At 30.9% G+C, this 18,639-nt stretch overlaps 1 protein-coding gene across 3 annotated transcripts in view; it reads right to left on the reverse strand.

Annotated features, from left to right (window-relative positions):
* Positions 1-500: 500 nt before the first annotated feature.
* LOC148610384 (uncharacterized) overlaps positions 501-18,639 on the reverse strand; it is a 31,018-nt gene continuing 12,879 nt past the window's right edge. For 2 of the 3 annotated variants that reach the window (XM_088542979.1, XM_088542980.1), the window contains exons 2-4: positions 12,474-12,688; positions 2,637-2,702; positions 501-1,454 (exon numbers count right to left, since the gene is read on the reverse strand). In XM_088542979.1, the coding sequence (XP_088399105.1) occupies positions 1,309-1,454; positions 2,637-2,702; positions 12,474-12,669 (408 nt within the window). In that variant the 5' untranslated portion in view covers positions 12,670-12,688 and the 3' untranslated portion in view covers positions 501-1,308. Of the gene's footprint in view, positions 1,455-2,636; positions 2,703-12,473; positions 12,689-18,204; positions 18,366-18,639 lie in introns of those variants that run through there. The other variant, XM_088542978.1, reaches the window with a different exon arrangement.

Raw genomic sequence — 18,639 nt, forward strand, 5'->3', positions numbered from 1 at the left:
ATGACTAGTGGTTTATACTCCAAATCTGATTCGCCTACATAAATCGAAAAGTAAAGCCATTTATATAATTTGCTATGCGTTCGATTGCGTTTTTACCTGAAGACATATGTATCTTATATAAAAACAGATCTTTTATTTTTTTATTTCAAAGAACTAAAAACTCCTAAATTCTACTAAATACTTCTATCACGAAAAACCAACTTTGAGGTCCTTTACGTTTAAAGTACTGTACGTACTGCAACGACGTTCATGGGCATAAATTTTCCTAGGGTTTGTAATGAAAACATACATCGCTGAAAAAAAGTTAAGATGATTGCCCATTTAGAATCCATGCAGATCCTATGATATTGGCGGCATAGAAAAAATATCGCCAATTTAGTCTGTCCTAGTGTATTGTTCTGCTCACTATGAGGTCAGAAAGAACAGGTGTATTTCTGGGTTAAAGATAGATAAACTCAAAATAAAGTGCGCTATAAATCAATTAAATCATAAACAGAACAAAGAGTTATGTCTTTATTTCAAAGTTTCTAATGCTTTCTGTGTAATATATTCCATTTTTGCCATTGAAGTAAATCGTAAATCATTAACAGACATACGTTTTCTTATTCATACCTTTTTTATAAAAAAAAAAAAAGATTTTGTGATCTCTAACGTACTGTTAAAACAAAATTTGGCGTGTGCAACTCACTATCTGGGTCTTCCATGGACACCCTTTGATAGTAAATCCATGTAATTTAATTTTTTATCTATTCTAGTCCCAATCTGCATTATTTCAATCATGGAATGCCGACCGATCGACGTTAATATATCACAGTACCAAATAAAGAAAATAGTTAATACAATATAACATCTGTTGCCAATGGAAACACTAACCTATCAGAAGGTTACAAATAAGACAGATTTATTTTGATAAAAAGACATATCCAGAATTTGTAATGTTTGCTCACCCCTTTCCCCGAGTTTGGTGTTGTTGAACCATGTCAAAAAGATGTAAATCTTCATTTTTGTCTGCCTTATACTGTAAGTTGATGTAATTTAGTTCAAGATAAATGCACAAATCATTTATCATATCTCTGACTACGTAGGTGTTAACATGTATCGAAATGCCAACCGAAACCAGTATCAAAGCAAAATAGATTGTTCGTAGTAAAAATACTTGTACTAGAAAACTACATATTATCTTACAAACATTTTGATTTTAAGTGGCCATTTAAAGAAAAGGAAAGCCTAATCTAAATAGTGTGATTCTAGTGTCATTAGATAATGCCGGCAAATATTAGAGAGTCTTGTGTTCAGATCTTAGATTTCTTAACGTCCAGCCTTTGACATCAAGTTTCGTAAATCGGCAAATGTACCGCTGATTGAAAGAGGTGGTCTAAATCGTCCTGCTATGGCTGGCCTGCTTGGTTTCAGATGGTTCAAAATCATATCAATATTTTCGTGCCCTGCGATACCTGAAATAGAGGTTAAGCATATGATTTCTTTTCTTTTGTATATCGTGCCCTACAATGTAAAGATCACAGTTCTTGAATTAATCCCCCGAAAAAGTTTAATGTTACAGAAGTCGACACTGAATGCCTTCATGACCAGAACAATAGCTAATACGAATTTACGGAAACGTTTAATTAGTTTGTAGTTGATCAAGTCTTCAAATATCAAAATATCCGATATTGACACAGCTTTATTCTCGTCAACGCGCAACTGATACCAATATAATACCATCTGCTTTGATTTATTGAAACACGACATCACCAGAAATTACCAGAAAACTGACTATCAATGTAGGAAGTTGTCAAACGTTTTTGACTACAGCTCTGTTTGTTAATTTTAAATTTGACTTCTGCTGTTTGCTAAGAATTTTTTAAAATGACGAGTCTAGATTTTAATGTTTTCTAGAATTATCAACTATTGAAGAGTATATTTTGGAGTCCAAAAATATTATCAGGATAATTTTTTTTTCTTGGTTTTCCCAACTTATTATATAAGTGGGGACATTCTAAATGATCACTGCATCAATACAGACCCCTTCCGTGTTGATCAACATGCTTGTTTTAATTGTTTGTGACAAAAGATACTATTAATTTGCATGTATGAAGAAAACTAAAACTTCTACATTTGATTAAATGTTTCTTTTCGGGAAAGAAATGATTGTGACCTAGGTCAATTTGTATGGCAATACACCGGAAACAACCATCAAATAACCGGAAATGCCTGTACCAAGTCAGAACCATTGCAGATGTTTAAAAAAAATCCGGATTTGAATTGATATTACCATATTTTATGTGGACTTTTACTATTCCGTTTTGGAAAAAACACACCAAAAAAAAACATGCTTTTTCAGTCTACATATTCTATACTTTCACATTACGATAATCAATTGTGCATTCAAATCTGCACTTTTTAGAAAATCATACATTCGTTTCACCCATTTTTTTTATCTCAAAAGCGCAATAACCAGATGAAAAACTAAGACTGATTATGTGACCAGTAACTGTTTCTGAACAAGAAAACTAAATTTGATGGGCTTTGACGTGCATGCATCACCCTTTCTGTCTGTTTTTTTAAGCTGCTACTAATATGAGAAAAGAAAATCTATGTAAATTTTAAAATATATACAAGGGAGAATAAATTCTTACCTAATCGTTTGACTCTATGTCTTCGGACTTGTTGTAGGCCTTTTGATATGAATGGTACCATAAAATCTGAAAAAAAGTATGAAAAAGTTAAATCATGTTGTTTTCTTTACGCGCATTTTCAGAAAAAAACCGTTAACAATATTTTACGTAAGTCATAACGTCTTAAAAAATCTGCAACTATGACGTCATGAAAATGGTTGAATACTTTGTAAACGAATATTGTTTAGTTGACTTAAATAATCAAGTGATAAACATGTTACTTAAAATGATAAACAAATTGAGAACAATCATATTGTTTATCTAAATAGTAACGTTATAAATTCACCGGTGAGGAATACAGCTTAGGCTATTTCTTAATCAAAGTACTCTAATGACAAATTTATTCTGTGTTTCCGAAATTTCCATTTCTTTTCTATGTAGTAACCAAAGGATTCAAGATTCGGGCGGAAATCAAAGAAATATATTCCAAAGATAGGGAGTAAACAAGGAAACAAATGATAAAACGAAAACAAAAACAATCAAAATAACAAGTACGAAAAAACAAAAGTAAATGAGCAACCCATACACCACTAAAAACTGGGAGCGTGGACCAGGTGCAACGGTAGGGTAAGCGATTTTTTGTTTTGATTTGTATTGTTTAAAAATCATAGGGAAATTATGAGTAAGACTATAATAAGAAAGACATTTTTTTAATTTTCAAAATAGGGGAAAAGATAATCAAGTAGATAAAAACAAAAATAGAAACTAACATAATTTTGAAAAAAAAGTTTTCATAATAATCTAGGATTGAAAAAAAAAAGATTCGGAAAGGAAATGTTTATATCATTTCAGTCAATGAAACACTGAGGTAACTGCAATTTAAAAAAAAATGGAAATTATATTTAAATGAAGCGAAAGTTGAATACTTTTCAAATGTCGCTAAATATGGATTTGCATTTAGCTACAGAACAAACACATACAAATATTCATTGCTTGGAGTGATTACTAATTTTTCAGTACGTTATATAAGACTTGCACAAGAAGAGTATTTTTTTTGTAATAAGATAATTCATCTTGCATGATTTACAAAGATGTGGCTAATACTAATGTAATTCAATTTAAATTTCTTACAAGGTTTGAATAATCAATATAAATGGTCATTGGTTGTGTTATTTTTAAGAGTTTGTTTTCAGAACACTGATTATAAAGATTGATTGATTGATTGATTGATTGAGTTTTAACGTCATACGGCAGGTATTTCATGCATTTTATGGCAAGAACGGTTGACCAATAGAACATACCCTGCTATGTACTAGTCGAACAGACTAAGTCGGATCTTTTTTTCTAGATAGGTCACAGAAACAAAGGTTCGCGGGTAGGTATGCCAACCCGCTTCCCTGAGAACACCCAGACGGTTTATTGATGATAGAATTATATAGAACTTTTATCGCTTTTATTATAACACAAAAGAAACAACATAAATGAGTTTTAGTTTATGTTTACCAAGCTCCAGGATACGATTAAATTGAAATAAAGGATTATACAAAATTTCGAATTGTTCAGGGTGCGGTTGTGTTACTGATTTATTGTCATCTTATTTGGCAAACAAATCAAAACATACCTTATCATGAATAGAATTAACCAGTACAAGTTGAGATGAGACATAGGCGCTTTTAATTCGAATCACGCACTTTAGTAAGAACAATTGTCTGAATGTTTCATTAAATCATTGACAAAGATAAGCTTTCATAGGAAAAATACGGTCACTTAATTGTCGCGTGATTTTCACAAATTTTTAACTTTAATCGGTCAAATATATTAGTACTTCTCCGTCTAAGAATCGGGCAAAAGTATATAAGGTGTGGCACATGAAGGAAAAAAAAACAGAGATTTTTGCATTAACCAATTAATCATACCCGAGAACCACCAGAAATAAACATAAAAATGTTTGTAAAATTTGCTTTTTTAAGATGTTGATAGGTCATATTCAGTTGAAATGCACTATGGAAAAATGGAGGGAAAATTTTCCCGTCCTCTTTCCATACATAAGCAATCAAAACTATCTACGTCATAGATGCTTCATGATAAATTTAAATAGCTTATTGCTTGTTTTCTAGATGTACTGAATATATTTTAAGCAAAAATGACTAAATTGGGGAAAATGATGTGCCACCCATTGCCTGATTCTTACTCAGAATGGTAATTAAATGACCATCACTAGATGAACTTGCTTAGGAGGTTAACTTTACAATTGACCAAGAGATTTAAACTTTCTATCTAACTTGCATAAAATAACTGTGTAGGATAGAAAAGTTAGATCTCTTTATTTATTGTCCATTCTAATATGACGTGCTTCGAAGATCTCAAGACCAGAGTCATGATAAAAAAGTGATAAACAAATGACTAACATTTCGCGCAACACATAGGCTGCGTCTATTAAAAAATATAAAGAAACTAGTCCTAAAAGAATCGAAGTAAATCACGGAAACTCCATTTTTTTCATTATTTTATCATGAGTTGGCCATTTACGTCATTATTTTTTTTTTTTAATGCGACATAAAATGGCCAGCACATGGTAAAACAATGATAAACTGGAATTACTGTGATTTATTTCTTAAGTCACTTCCTAAGATATTTCATAAGGTAATGGTCATTCAATCGAGGGAAGTTAAGTGTGTTACTCGCTATAAATGACTCGGACCGTGTAAATATCAAGAGCAGCCCATTTATCAGACTTACTTACGCTTAAGAGTATCCTAAGGAACTGTAAGGGTTTTATGTGTTCATGTGTAAAGATGAGAGTATCAGTTACAATTTGGTGAAGTTTGTTTTTGCGTTGTAACGGACAATTTTTGAAGTAAAAGTTTTATCAAAATGGCAACATAAACGAAACATTTCCACATCTATAACACACGCACAGATCAAATCAAATTAGGAAATAAAATTAAGACAAGAAGTAGTAATTGTTGATGCTAGCAAATTCTTTTGTTTTTTCTTTTCTATTACACCACATCTCCTCTGTGAAGTTGCTAATTTTTTGGAAGTCGTATTTTTGTGACTTTCTCAATCGTCTGGATAAACAAATGAGAGCGAAAAAGAAAATAGCATTGTGGTATATGCTTATTAAAATAATGAGTTTCAATTTCTTTACTGATACAGAAATGTTCATCAATACTGCAATTGTCAACGCTAACTAATAAAGTCATTCATTTATGACCTTCACGTAGGTTGTAGACTTTAATAATATAAAAAGACCAATCATTATATATTACAAATTTGATATGTTGTACACATGTTTCAAGGAGTAACCTCTCATCAGAAGAGTTGGAATCAAATACATGAGAAGTTTTAATTGAAGGAAATATACCAAAACTTATTTTATTCCGTAAGATTTTGATATGTTTGACATTTTGTTTCTATTTACCGTAGTCTAAGATTAAAGGAATGTGGAATTGGCTATTAGTGCAATGAGTACATATTTTAAACGCACACTCTAGTCAAACGTATAAAGTACAGTCTTCTAGTTTTATTTCCCCTTTTCTATCCAAATACGCCTTCAAATAGTAGGTTTATCCAAGTTAGATATTAAAAATCTTTATTTATTAATTTCATTACAACTGTCTCATATCAAGGAACAAATTCCAGATGATATTTCTTAATTTGAACACAAAATCAATGTTGCATTGTAAAAAGACAATTTTAATGTCAAGTGTTCCTAAATAACAAGAATAGTATTTGCTCAGAGATCAGATGTTGATATAAGAATGATCTTATCAACATCAAATAAGACTCAATTCATTACAACTATTTTAAGTTTATTGAAACGAGACGTCAATCAGAGATTACGTCAATTCATTTAGATTAACAGCCACATTGTTTTATCTAATTGAACTGACAAGTATATTGTCCTTAACGCGAAAATAAAGTATGCCTCTTTTGTTTTGGATTTAGGAATTGTTTGTTTGTTTGTTTGTTTGTTTTTCTTGTTTGTTTGGTTGGTTGGTTGTTGTACTGGTATTTTAGACTGTTTTCTTCATTATGTATGTAGATTTTTTGTTCCTTTTTCATGCTTTGACCATGTTCTCTCTGGACTGTTCTACACGTCGTTTTTTAGAACATTTTTCATTTTTTACTATGCTAAGAGTAATCAAGAATCAAGGGACCCATGATTCAAGCGGAAATCAAAAGAATGTAATCCATTGACAAAGACCAGACATGATATATAGACAATCACAAAGTAACTAAAATAATACATTGAAAGTAACAAAGGTAAATGAGCAACTCGAACTCCAATAACAACTGGGAACATGGCCAAGGTGCACCATTGAGATAAGCGTCCTCTTCTTTTATTGAAACACCCGCCGAGGTCCTCATAAAGAGTCAAGTCCAATGTATACCAAAGAGGAAAGGAAACTATGACACATTGAACAAATCAGTTTGCATGGTGCTAATGGATACACCGTCACGATCCAGGAGTTAATGATGACAACTATAAAACTTTGTGAACATTTGAATAATAATACACAACTGTTTTGTTTTTGTTTTTTGTTTTGATTTTTGTTTTTTGTTTTGTTTTGTTTTTTGTTTTTGTTCACCTTTATTTTTTGTTCTTTTGTCAAAGAATCCTCTCAAAATACTTTTATATAAATAAGTATTCTTGTCTAATCGTTTTACATTAGATAATGATTCTTAAGTGACATTCATTGTATATACCCAATTTGTCTGAGAATTATGTAGATTGTAACTGAAAATTTACATACTAATAAGAATGCATTCTGCATATAAATAGGCTTAGTTCCCCAGGACAAGAAGTGTTTTTGTTTTTGTTTTTATTGTTATGTTTTATTATTATTATTATTATTATTATTATTATTTGTCTATTGTCTTTTTTAACATTTGTTACTACAATAAATTTTTGGAAATGCACAAACTTATTCATTGAGAACAACTAAATGAAGTACAAAACTGAATTTCATGAAATATTTCCAGATAAATATTCAAGTTCCAAACAGCGTCTGACGTTCAAAATTCACTCTAGACGATGCAGTCAGCCATCACAGAAAATGCAATAATCTTGCAAAGTCGGGAAAAAGTGAATAATTTTAGGCGAAGTCATTTGATTGTAAAATGACGTATGATTTAAATAACGCCCAAGAATTTCTAAACGCCTGTCTGCTGTGGTTAGTATGAGAGGACATGTGGAGCTTGACAAAGTCAGCAGGACCATTGCGGCGGTATTTTAACCTTCAGGTTTTTTCCATGATATTGTCATTTGTGACTTTCCTTTTTGACTATTTCTTTTGACTACTGTCTAGATTTTTATTAGTTTGGTAATTTTGTTACTACCCTTCATATGGCTTGGCCTTAATTTACGACAATATTTTCTTACATTGTAAAACACAATCGAAGTCGAAATAAAAAAAAAAGAAAAGAAAGAAAGAAAAGCAAACAATGCACTTGCTTCAACTATACATGTACCTTAGCCAAACATAGATCCAAACTTAATGATCCCAAACAGGTTTGGAAATAAAGTTGCCTTATATTACAAAAGTGATGAAAAGTGGAATCCAGTTTAATTCATGTGACGAATGCCGTTCTTTATGATTGTGTTATAGTGTGTAATTAGATAACTCTCTCTCATTCAAATCTCTTGAAAACGCTTTTCCGGAATTGCTAGATATCACAAAATTATATTAGCAGCAGTAAAGGGAATACTATATTCTAGTAACGAATTATAATTTGCACTATTACAAATCTTTCATAGAAATATAGAATTGTAGAACATTAAAAAAACATTTCAATTATCAATATGTGACAGACATTCTTAGGAAAGGAGAGCAAATTACAAACGTATAAACCCCTCAACGTCAGAGTATGTTTTTTTTTTAAGTTGAATGCATTCTATATATGACATTTAATAAACAGTGTGTCTACTTTAGTGTCAATTTCTGTAAGAATCAGTCAATGGGTGAAACACGGTACAATAAGAAAAATACCATTTTTAAAGTGTGATTTGACTATTGGCACGTCAGAGTCAAGAAAAAAAGACGATTATTCTTTTGATTTTGATAAATTGAGTTATAGTTTCATTGAATTGCACTGAAAAAGAATATTTCAAGGGCAAATAACTCTATCAAAAACGTAAATGTGTGAAAAACAAATGACGAATTAAATGGCAGACTTCTTCATTGTTATTCATCTTTGTCATATCGATTATGACAATGTTGATTTCTGATCATATCAGGTATAGGAAAAAATAAAATATCAAAATATTATAAAAAACAATTTTCAAACAACAAAATAGATATGCTGATCATTTCGAAATCCTGAATCGCAATACCTTGTTATTATTGATTTTTTCCGTTATTTTTTTTAATTTATTAAATGTGCGATTTTTAAGAATAAGTGATGTATTTAGATAACTTCTAACGCGAAGCTACTATCACTTTGGTGTCCTTAAGCATTTTAAAATGATTATCTCGTTTAATTTTAAAACTAAATTCAGTTATAAAAAATAATTCAATGCGTTGGTCTATTAATTTGTAATGTCTCCGATACGATGATACTAAAATAATTTATGAATACTCTATTTTATTACAATAGTCATTTATGGTACCCCAAAGTGATGAAACAAGTTTATATGTGATTATAAGATAGACGCTGTCGATGTGTTGCAAAAAATAACGATTATTGTGAACCATATCTTTTCTATGTATATAAACCATCCTGCTGCCGTTTTAAACGTTTTAAAGTGACGGAGAAAAGAAAATGTGTGCCAGTTTTAACAGAAATAAATGGTAAACGCGCAATGTCAAAATAAGATGATGCGGTGTTACCTTTGAAGGATTATTTCGTTTAATATATAATGGAGTATTATTCAGACTAATGTTTAAGAATTTAAGGGTTTTTTCAAAATTTTGAATTGCATGAAATATTTAGAACATTTCACTTCATTCAGCTATTCAGACAAACAGAATTAAAAATAGTATATATCTAAGGCAATGAAGTAACGTTTAAACGGCTGGTATAAAACAGCAGGTTTAAACATCAGTTTTCAATTCGAGTTTTGATCAAACTTTGAAGTGGTACATTATTTGACTTTAAAAGTACTTATAGACAATGTGAAACGAAATCCAATTTAAACCATAGTTATGTTTCTGTTTTTGAACATTTTTCATTTCGTCAATGATTTTGTAAATTTCTTATCACTAACAAGCTAATAAGAATTTTTTTTCCAAATAGACTATACGAAATTCAATTTTATATTCAATGGCCAGTTGTAACGTTCCAAATAAGAAATGAAAAAGACAAAGAATTGAATTTTCCTTTCAAAAAGCTAACGGGAATTAGATAATTTGCCTCGGTAGAAACTGCGTTTTCTGTTTCCAGATTTCAGATCATAGTGATCATAGAGAATGATGGCATCATATGATTATTTTAATTTCTAAGTTTTACATTGCAAATTATTGTATTGGTTCATTAGCCGTAACAGGAGTAACGTTAGGCATAACGTATGAGGTTCATTGGTATCTGAATTTGGTAACAAATTGATTTACTATCAAGAATAATTGAGATGTGTACGTTTTACGTGATAATATTGGAATAATTAGTATTCCGAAATTTCATTCGAAATCAAAACGTACTATGTCAACTTGCAATAAAATAACTTCAGAAACATGAATTTTATTCATCTCAATTTAACATGGCCATGTTTTGAAACAGAAGCTACATCCATAATATGTCAATCATTAAACGTACAAATAAGTTGGATGGAAAATATATAATTTGAAAAAGTCACGCTCAGGTGAGGTGACTCGATTAATTTAGTAAAAATAAACAATATTCAGAATTGAAGAAGAAAAAGCAAATAAAGTACACCGATTCCTTGCTAGTTTAAACCTTGTATAAAACTACTTTTTTCTTATCCCCAAATATTATTATGTCTTGTAGTCTCTCTCTCTCTCGTCGTCGTCGTGTGTGTGTTCTTTTCTATCGTTCAATAATCAATTACTTAGCTATTCAAGAAAAAAAAATAGTCAGTAGTTCAAAAGTATGTGAGGAAACTTGTCTAATTGTCTGAGATTTGATCATCACAGTTATTACTAGTGTATCTTAATTTGAAGGATTGGATGACTTAAAGCTAGAAATTGCCGTATAAACATAGTTAAGGTGGATACAATGCACTGCTTTAAAAACACTTAGGAGAATTTAATTATCAGTGCTGTTAAAGAGTAATCACGAGAACCAAGATTTTAGCGAAATCAAAAGAATACAATCACAGGAGGACAAAAACCAGACATGGAAAACATACACACAAAGAACATAAAATAACCAACATCATACACATAAAGTAAAAAAAGTAAATGAACAACTCGGATTCCACTAAAAAATGGGAGCATGAAGCAGCTGCACCGGTAGGGTAAAATACCGAAAAGACTTCAAATATCAAAGCTTTTAACATCTCAAAATGAAATATGCTATGAAAGTATCTGTTGTTTATTGAAAGTTAATTGAATGTTAATTTCGTGTCAAATTTCGGTCTGTAGCGCTTTCGAGACTAATATCAGTTGCACCATTTCGTTTGGTAGTCATCATGAACTCGTTAATCTTTATGGCGTATCCAGCTGCACCATGAAAGTTGATTTGTTATAATTTCCCTTTCCTCTTTTGTCTACCCCAACCTTGAATTTTTATGAGGAACTTGGCGGGATTTTAGAAAGCAGAAGATGCTTACCTTAAGGTTCCCCTGGTCCATGCTCCCAGTTTTTAATGGAGTCCGAGTTGTTCATTTACTTTTGTTACTTTATATGTATTATTTTAGTTACTTTATGTTCTTTGTTGTAATTGTCTGTTTACCATGTCTGGTTTCTGACTACCATGGGCAAATTTTTACAAATTAATTTGAAGACAATGGAAGCGTTCGTGTAACGAACCGTAGTGCTCACTGAACAAAAGCAGGTTAAACATTACAAAACATTTGTTCCTAATACTCATGAAATACAAAAATACAAATTATATATTGAAGTAGTTATTAAAAATATTGGTAAAATCATCCGTTGAATAGCTATGATAGATTAGGTCTATAAAATAATTGTATTAGCATAATAATGAAGCTTGATTTCTCAGTGGAAATGGAAAGGGGACTTAAATTCAATTAAGGTACTATAATAATTTCTTCAAGTCAATAATGTAGCAATGTAGTTAAAAGTTAGGAAGGTCGCATATTTTATAAATTATTTTACATAATTCGTAATGTCGTAAATTGTGTGCAACAGTCCGAAGTGGACTTAAGGAAGTTGACCTAGAGTAAGAGACACAACTCAAAAGTTATGTCCCTTACCCTAGGTACCTCCTTAAACGTTCTTTACGATGATTTTTTTTTTGTTTCTGTTTTTACTTTTTATTTTTTATTTTTATTTTTATTTTTTTATTTTATTTTTTTTCTTTTTTGGTTTTGGTTTTGTTTTATATTGTGAATTTCAAACATAAAGTGTTTTTTTTTAAATCAATTAATGAGTATTGATAAGTATAAGAACGTTCGCACATATTAACTTAGCTCGAGTATGTCTATTTACTGTTTTGGAAAAGAGTATATACATTGATAAATATATATCATCATGTAGTATAAAGCAAATTCCTCTTATTTTTATGGATCAGAGAATAAGATTTGCACATTTAAAAACTTTTCAGAAATGAAATATGTGATGCTCATACAAATCCCCCTTAATAAGAGGGTTAGGAATACACACATTTGTAACAGATATACATACATAAACATGTAATAAAATCAACATAAAACGCTCTAGAATGGTTAATTATGAATTAAAAATATACTGTAAAGACGGAATGTTTACATACCTTTTGTTTGTTTGTCTGTTTGTTCATTCCCCTTTGATAAATCTTGCATACTGTTAGAATTATGATCTACACTGTATCGTATCAGTTCATTCAAATCCAAACTTGGGTCTACTGCCCTCGCCTCAATGTTAACCAGACATATACATGCTATTCCTATACTGAGTAAAGTATTTGCTGTCAAACTTGATGAAACCATTCTCTGTCGGTGTTTCGCGCTGAAAAGAAAATTGTCAAGACTTTCGAAACGTTGTAGCTGTTTTAAGTCAGCCTTAATTAATGTCAAAGTCTTCAATGGCTGTTTTTTATGTGAGCCTTCTACAGGAGTTATCAGATGTCCACAATAAAAAAACTATTATAAAAATGTTACTAAGCAGAAGCACTAGCAGAACATTAAGATATATCAAAGTTGTATAGTTTGTGCAGCATCTGTCCTCTGAAGGCTCAGGTAAAAATGATTAATGCAGAAGAATTTTGCTGTCTTTATACGGGTGAAAATTACGTCTAGGCGTCGTCATTTAATTTTTCACGCTTATTGATATGTTAATCGAACATATCAATTATCGTTATAATTATGAATTAAACAGTTTGAATTCTGTCTGGACAAAAAGGTGTGGGTGTGACTGGATTGTTAGAAATGTATACATCTTATATTTCCAAATTTTAAAAATGGGAGGATCCTTTTCTTCTATCTATGTTCATTCGAATTTCATGTTTCAGTAGCACTCCAGCTAAGAATCATACAAATGTGATACATGGTTTGAAAGCCTACATATTTTTATTTTTGATATCTTGTTTAAAATGCTTTAGTAAACAGAAATTAACATTTGGTTTTTCATATAATCCGTGCTAATAGGAGATGAAAATTGTCTAGAATGCACTGTAGAATTCAAAAATAAGGGAATTTTTTCTGTAAATGACACTGAAATACAATAGAATCTATTGGCTTTTCAATATTGATGATCTTCTAAGAGCAGACAGATTGGAATGAATAATTATACATTTCATAATAGAAATCTATAAAACAACTTATTAACAAAAAAATAATAATATGTAGCCTTTTATGGGGTGTATCACATTTTTAAGATTTTGCATGATTCTTACAAAAGCTAGTACTTAAAACTCAAATTTTTCTGAACATGGTAGATCAACACATTTCCCCAACATTTTATTATTATTTTATTTTATTTGTCTGTATATAGGATGTTACATTTTCCCTTTACTCGATGAAAGAGATAAAAACTAATCTAACGAATAATGACGTAATAGCAAAACTTATCCTTCCATTTGTGCCATCCTACTGTTCATTGCTTATGGGTTATGTGGCTACAAGATTGAAGTCATCACTACAGAAGTTTTATGGTAGTTATGGTGTATCCATCAGCACCATGAAAACTGATTTATTCAACGGGTCATAGTTTTCCTTTCCTCGTTTGTCTACCCCAGACTTGACTTTTTATGAGCAACTCGGCGGGTGTTTCTAAAAAAGCAGAAGACGCTTACCCTACCGGTGCACCTGATCCATGCTCCCAGTTTTTAGTGGAGTCCGAGTTGCTCCTTTACTTTTGTTACTTTGTATGTATGATTTTAGTTACTTTATGTTCTTTGTTGTGTATGTCTGTTTTCCATGTCTGGTCTTTGTCCCTGGATTACATTCTTTTGATTACCGCTATAACCTTGGTTCCCTTGATTACTCTTTGAAAATTATCTGCAGGATAAAGCAGATACTAAACATTATCTCCAATATGCAACTTTGCAAAAAAAAACTTAAATAAATAATGTCAACATGTACAGTTACACGACTTTGCAAAATGAATAACAAAGAAGTGTGTTTGTCTAGGTGTAGTTTTATTCTGCATGAAATATAGCTTTACATACAAATAAGAAAATTGACGACATTTGTGCTTTTTTTTTCTTTTGTGTATCTAATAGTATGAAACAATTCATTCGTTAAAGGGTGTGGAATTTCATTTAATCTTTCATTACCCTTACCACAAGTGTAAAAAATAATATACTTCAAGAGTACAGATCAAAACATATTCTTCCACACAATATATTGAATTAGCTATTGGGATAAGAGGATTGGTAGGCGTCCTAATAATGCCATTAAAAATCAATTACAAGGGGGAATGACACCTAACATGATTACTGTCATCCAGCCACAGACAAAGACATTAATAAGAGAACTCAACAGACAATTAAACAAAAGAAAGACAATATCGCAAAACGGCTATAGGGGCAACAACATGTTCCTGTGTATTCAATTTACTTGCAAGTAAGCTGATTCAGTTCATTTATCATGTGTTTCCTTTTGAATGTATCAGGAAAACGATTATGAGTTAACAAGAGTTTTATAACGACAACAAAGTGTATGGTGAGCATTATTTCACACGTGAACATACAGTCAAACTATTTATTGTTGTGAATATCTATTCTAATATTTGGTTATTATCATTCAATTTTAAGGCAAATTAAAATGGCGTCTAATTACTTCCGCGACTAACATGTATACTTAAGGAAATAACGTGTTTTGCTGCAATCAAATTTTGCAACAAATGGGTAGGTATTGTCGTTGCCCTGCCAATATTAGAATAACTGAAGTTATATCAACTGATTATATGTGGTGGGTGCATAAAGTGGTCTGAGTTGTTGAGTTAGGAAGGATAAATAGAATCGTGACGAATTATTGGTATTAACTAATTAAATTTACAACGTAAAACCTCTTTTCTAAATACCATGCTTTCTGATTAAAAAAAAACAACATTTCGTTTCATCTCATACACATAATTTTGCCATGTGACAATTATATTTTGATTATTCACTTGTTGAGTTGTGATGATAAAGTTAAATTATGAGGAATGACTGTAATATTTTCTGCCTATGAAATAACCACAATGCATTATGGTGACAGCAAACTAACTGACCAATTATCCGATTCATATTCAAGTCAAGTCCAAAACAAATCTATTGCACTAACGGAGCAACTGGTAACATAATCGTCCTGACTTGTCTCAGGCATTTCAAACGAAATGGTGGGAAATCATAATGCTTGTAATGCTCGATCCAAAACAACCTGCCCTGCATGATTTGCCATTTAATAATTACTTCATCTGCTTTTTATGAGTTTTATTCATATCAATAGTTTCCTTGATTTATTTATTTCATAGCTTTAAAGTGCAAATGAACGATACTTGTTATGAACATAGTATTCTGTCATTTAAGAATTGGCAATAAACAATATGCACATGGAAAATTTATGTTATTTTTCAATAGACAAAATTTTTATCATAGCCAATTCTTATCAATTAATTTTAAAACATATTTTTATCTTTAAATATGAGAAAAGTAGCTCTGAATTTAAATGAATAGGGTCGTGTCAATATATTATTTATCCATTGAGATATAACAAAATTATTTTGACCAATCAGATTAAAGTATTTATCTCAAATAAATTGATTTACTAATTAAATTAATTAATTGACATAAAGTGTGTTCATAACAAAAGTTTTGCTATGATTTATGTGTTTCTGAGCTATAATGATACTTGTTCAGATTACGTAATCCAAGTAGTAATATGTCTCCAATGATTACTGATATTGAAGTAATTAAATTTCAGTATTTACCATTCAAATATTCTGTGTCTTTATCAATAGATAACAAGTAGAACATGTCAACCTACTTTTCAATCATTTCGTTACAAGAATAATTAATTAAGGATCAGTCCATATAAAATTCAGACAATGACTATGGTAAAGGGATTCATAGTGTAGAAAAACCAACGAACTTTACTTTGTATTTTTATATGACAATAGTAATTTCTGTATTTAGATTTGTATTTTGAGAAAACCACATTTTAACCTCCCACTAAAATGAATCAAATCAAGCCAAATCAAGAACGATAATGCTTGCAAAGTTCTGATTTCATGTACAATCTATACAACTTGTTTTCTCAAAAGCGCAACGCCGTAATGAAAAATTTAGACTATTTATTTGATTGATAACTGATTCTGAATAAGAAATATAAGTAAATTCGTTGGGTCTTTGATATGCACAAATCACCTCCTGTCTTATCTTTATAAAGACTGATACTTAATAATAAGTTATAGCAGTCAGACTTGCCTGGCGCGAACTATTTACCGTATATTATTTACCGAACGTTACCATAAAACAAAATTCGAAACATCCTAAAACACTGAAGTTTAATGCTTTGTATTAAGCATGTGGCTAAAATATTGCAGTTCCTTTACCAAACTCTAATGGATCTCATCGATGCTGGATGTAGCTCCCTAATACTATATTTTGGGTTTTGTGTACTTTATATTTTTTTCAAACTTGAATTTTATTAGTGTCTGAATCTAATGCTGATGAGTGATTAATCCCTGGAGCACGTGTTCAGCTTACCAGAATTTGTAATATTAGTATTTTTGGTATTTGTATGAAAAACACTGTACACAAAAAAAGTGCTAAACTTATAACATTACAGCTGTGCGTCCTAAAATCTTGAAAACAGACATTACTAAAGCAGAAAACAAAGCAATGTAAATGAGTCAAGACAAATTATCCTTTTACCCTTTATCAATCAGAAGATGGTGTTAAGTAGCAGTCTTTGTAAGAACCATGCAAATTCTGTAAAATGTGATACACATTAAAAAGGCTACATATTTTTATTTTTGTTATTAAGTTGTTTTATAGGTCTGCATGATGAAATGTACAATTATTTATTCCAATCTGTCTTCTCTTAAAGTATAATCCACATTGAAAATCCAACAGTTTCTATTGTATTTTAGTGTCAATTACAGAGTTATCTCCCTCCCTTAATTTTGATTTATACAATACATTCTATATAATTTTATCTCCTAAACACAAGGGCTATATGAAAGGTCACATGTTACATTTTGTTTACTATGGCTTTTTAAATAAAATATCAACAATAAAAATAAGGCTTTCCAACCATGAATTACATTTTGCGTGATTCTTAGCCAGAGTACTGCTTACAAAAGTTGTTTGAAGATGCAGAGAAACTTGTCTATACAAAACCCCATTTAGACATTGTTCGATTAAGACAGGAATCCGGTTTACTAAGGTTCAAATTACATGGGAACTAATATGCAGAACTCAAAAAATCTAATAATGTCTGGTTAGACAGGTCTTCGCAATTTTGTAGAGTTGAGATTAAAAATTGATCAATTGATCCAATATAGTCAATATCGTATATTGCAGATCGTTCATGCATATCAAGACCAGAACGATTAACCAATTGGGCAAGCCATACTTTGTACTCCTGCAACATGCTGAGCCTTATATTCATTTTGCTAGCTCAAAGAAGCATTCCCTTGTTTTTTAAGGCAATAAAGAATTGATCATTGAGTCGAAGGAACATCCTGCATAGGGCATGCCACTACACTCAGACATAATATTCAGACTTCGAGCCAATCAGTCATTCCCTGAAATACCGCGTTTTTGACGGAGATGCAGTGACTATAAATTTTAGTCCTTGATGTGACTTAGCCAGGGATCAAACTCGTGACCTCCCGCACACGAGGCGAGCACTACGCCCAGTAATTCGGCATAGAAAGATGCTTTTACATTACTTAGACCGGTTACGCCATATTTCTGACTTTCAGTGCATCGTTCAAAATTGACCTTAAACCTGCATGTTTCACTGTTCACTTTATTTTTCTATTTCAAATAATTATAAGATTGACATTTGGTCATCATTACGGAACATTCTTACCTCAGCTAAAATAGATGTATTCCAAAGATATTGCATTAACATGAATTATGATTTATTATAGGTGCAGACAACTACATCATGACAAAATATTCAGCATGTTATAATAATCACTACAATATACAAGTCAATATGACCTAAAATGTGCCTCAATAGAAATAGGTCGGAAATGGTCTTTATCTCAAGATGTTATAATCTGTCACAAAATCCGGTCATCGTTCTATATATTCCTATTATGAACTAAATATAGTTTGGTAGTACTATAGCCTTATATACATATTAAAGTAGTAGTCGTTGTAAAAAGTCATGCAAATTCTGTAAAATGTGATACACCTCAAATAAGGCTACATATTTTTATTTTGGTTATTGAGGTTCTCTGAAGGTTTATATGATGGAATGTGAAATTATTCATTCCAATCGGTCTGCTCTTAGGTGAAA

Source organism: Perna viridis, chromosome 8 (assembly GCF_037379345.1).
Source record: "Perna viridis isolate PV_CMFRI_1.1 ecotype Kerala chromosome 8, ASM3737934v1, whole genome shotgun sequence".
Classification (NCBI taxonomy): domain Eukaryota; kingdom Metazoa; phylum Mollusca; class Bivalvia; order Mytilida; family Mytilidae; genus Perna; species Perna viridis.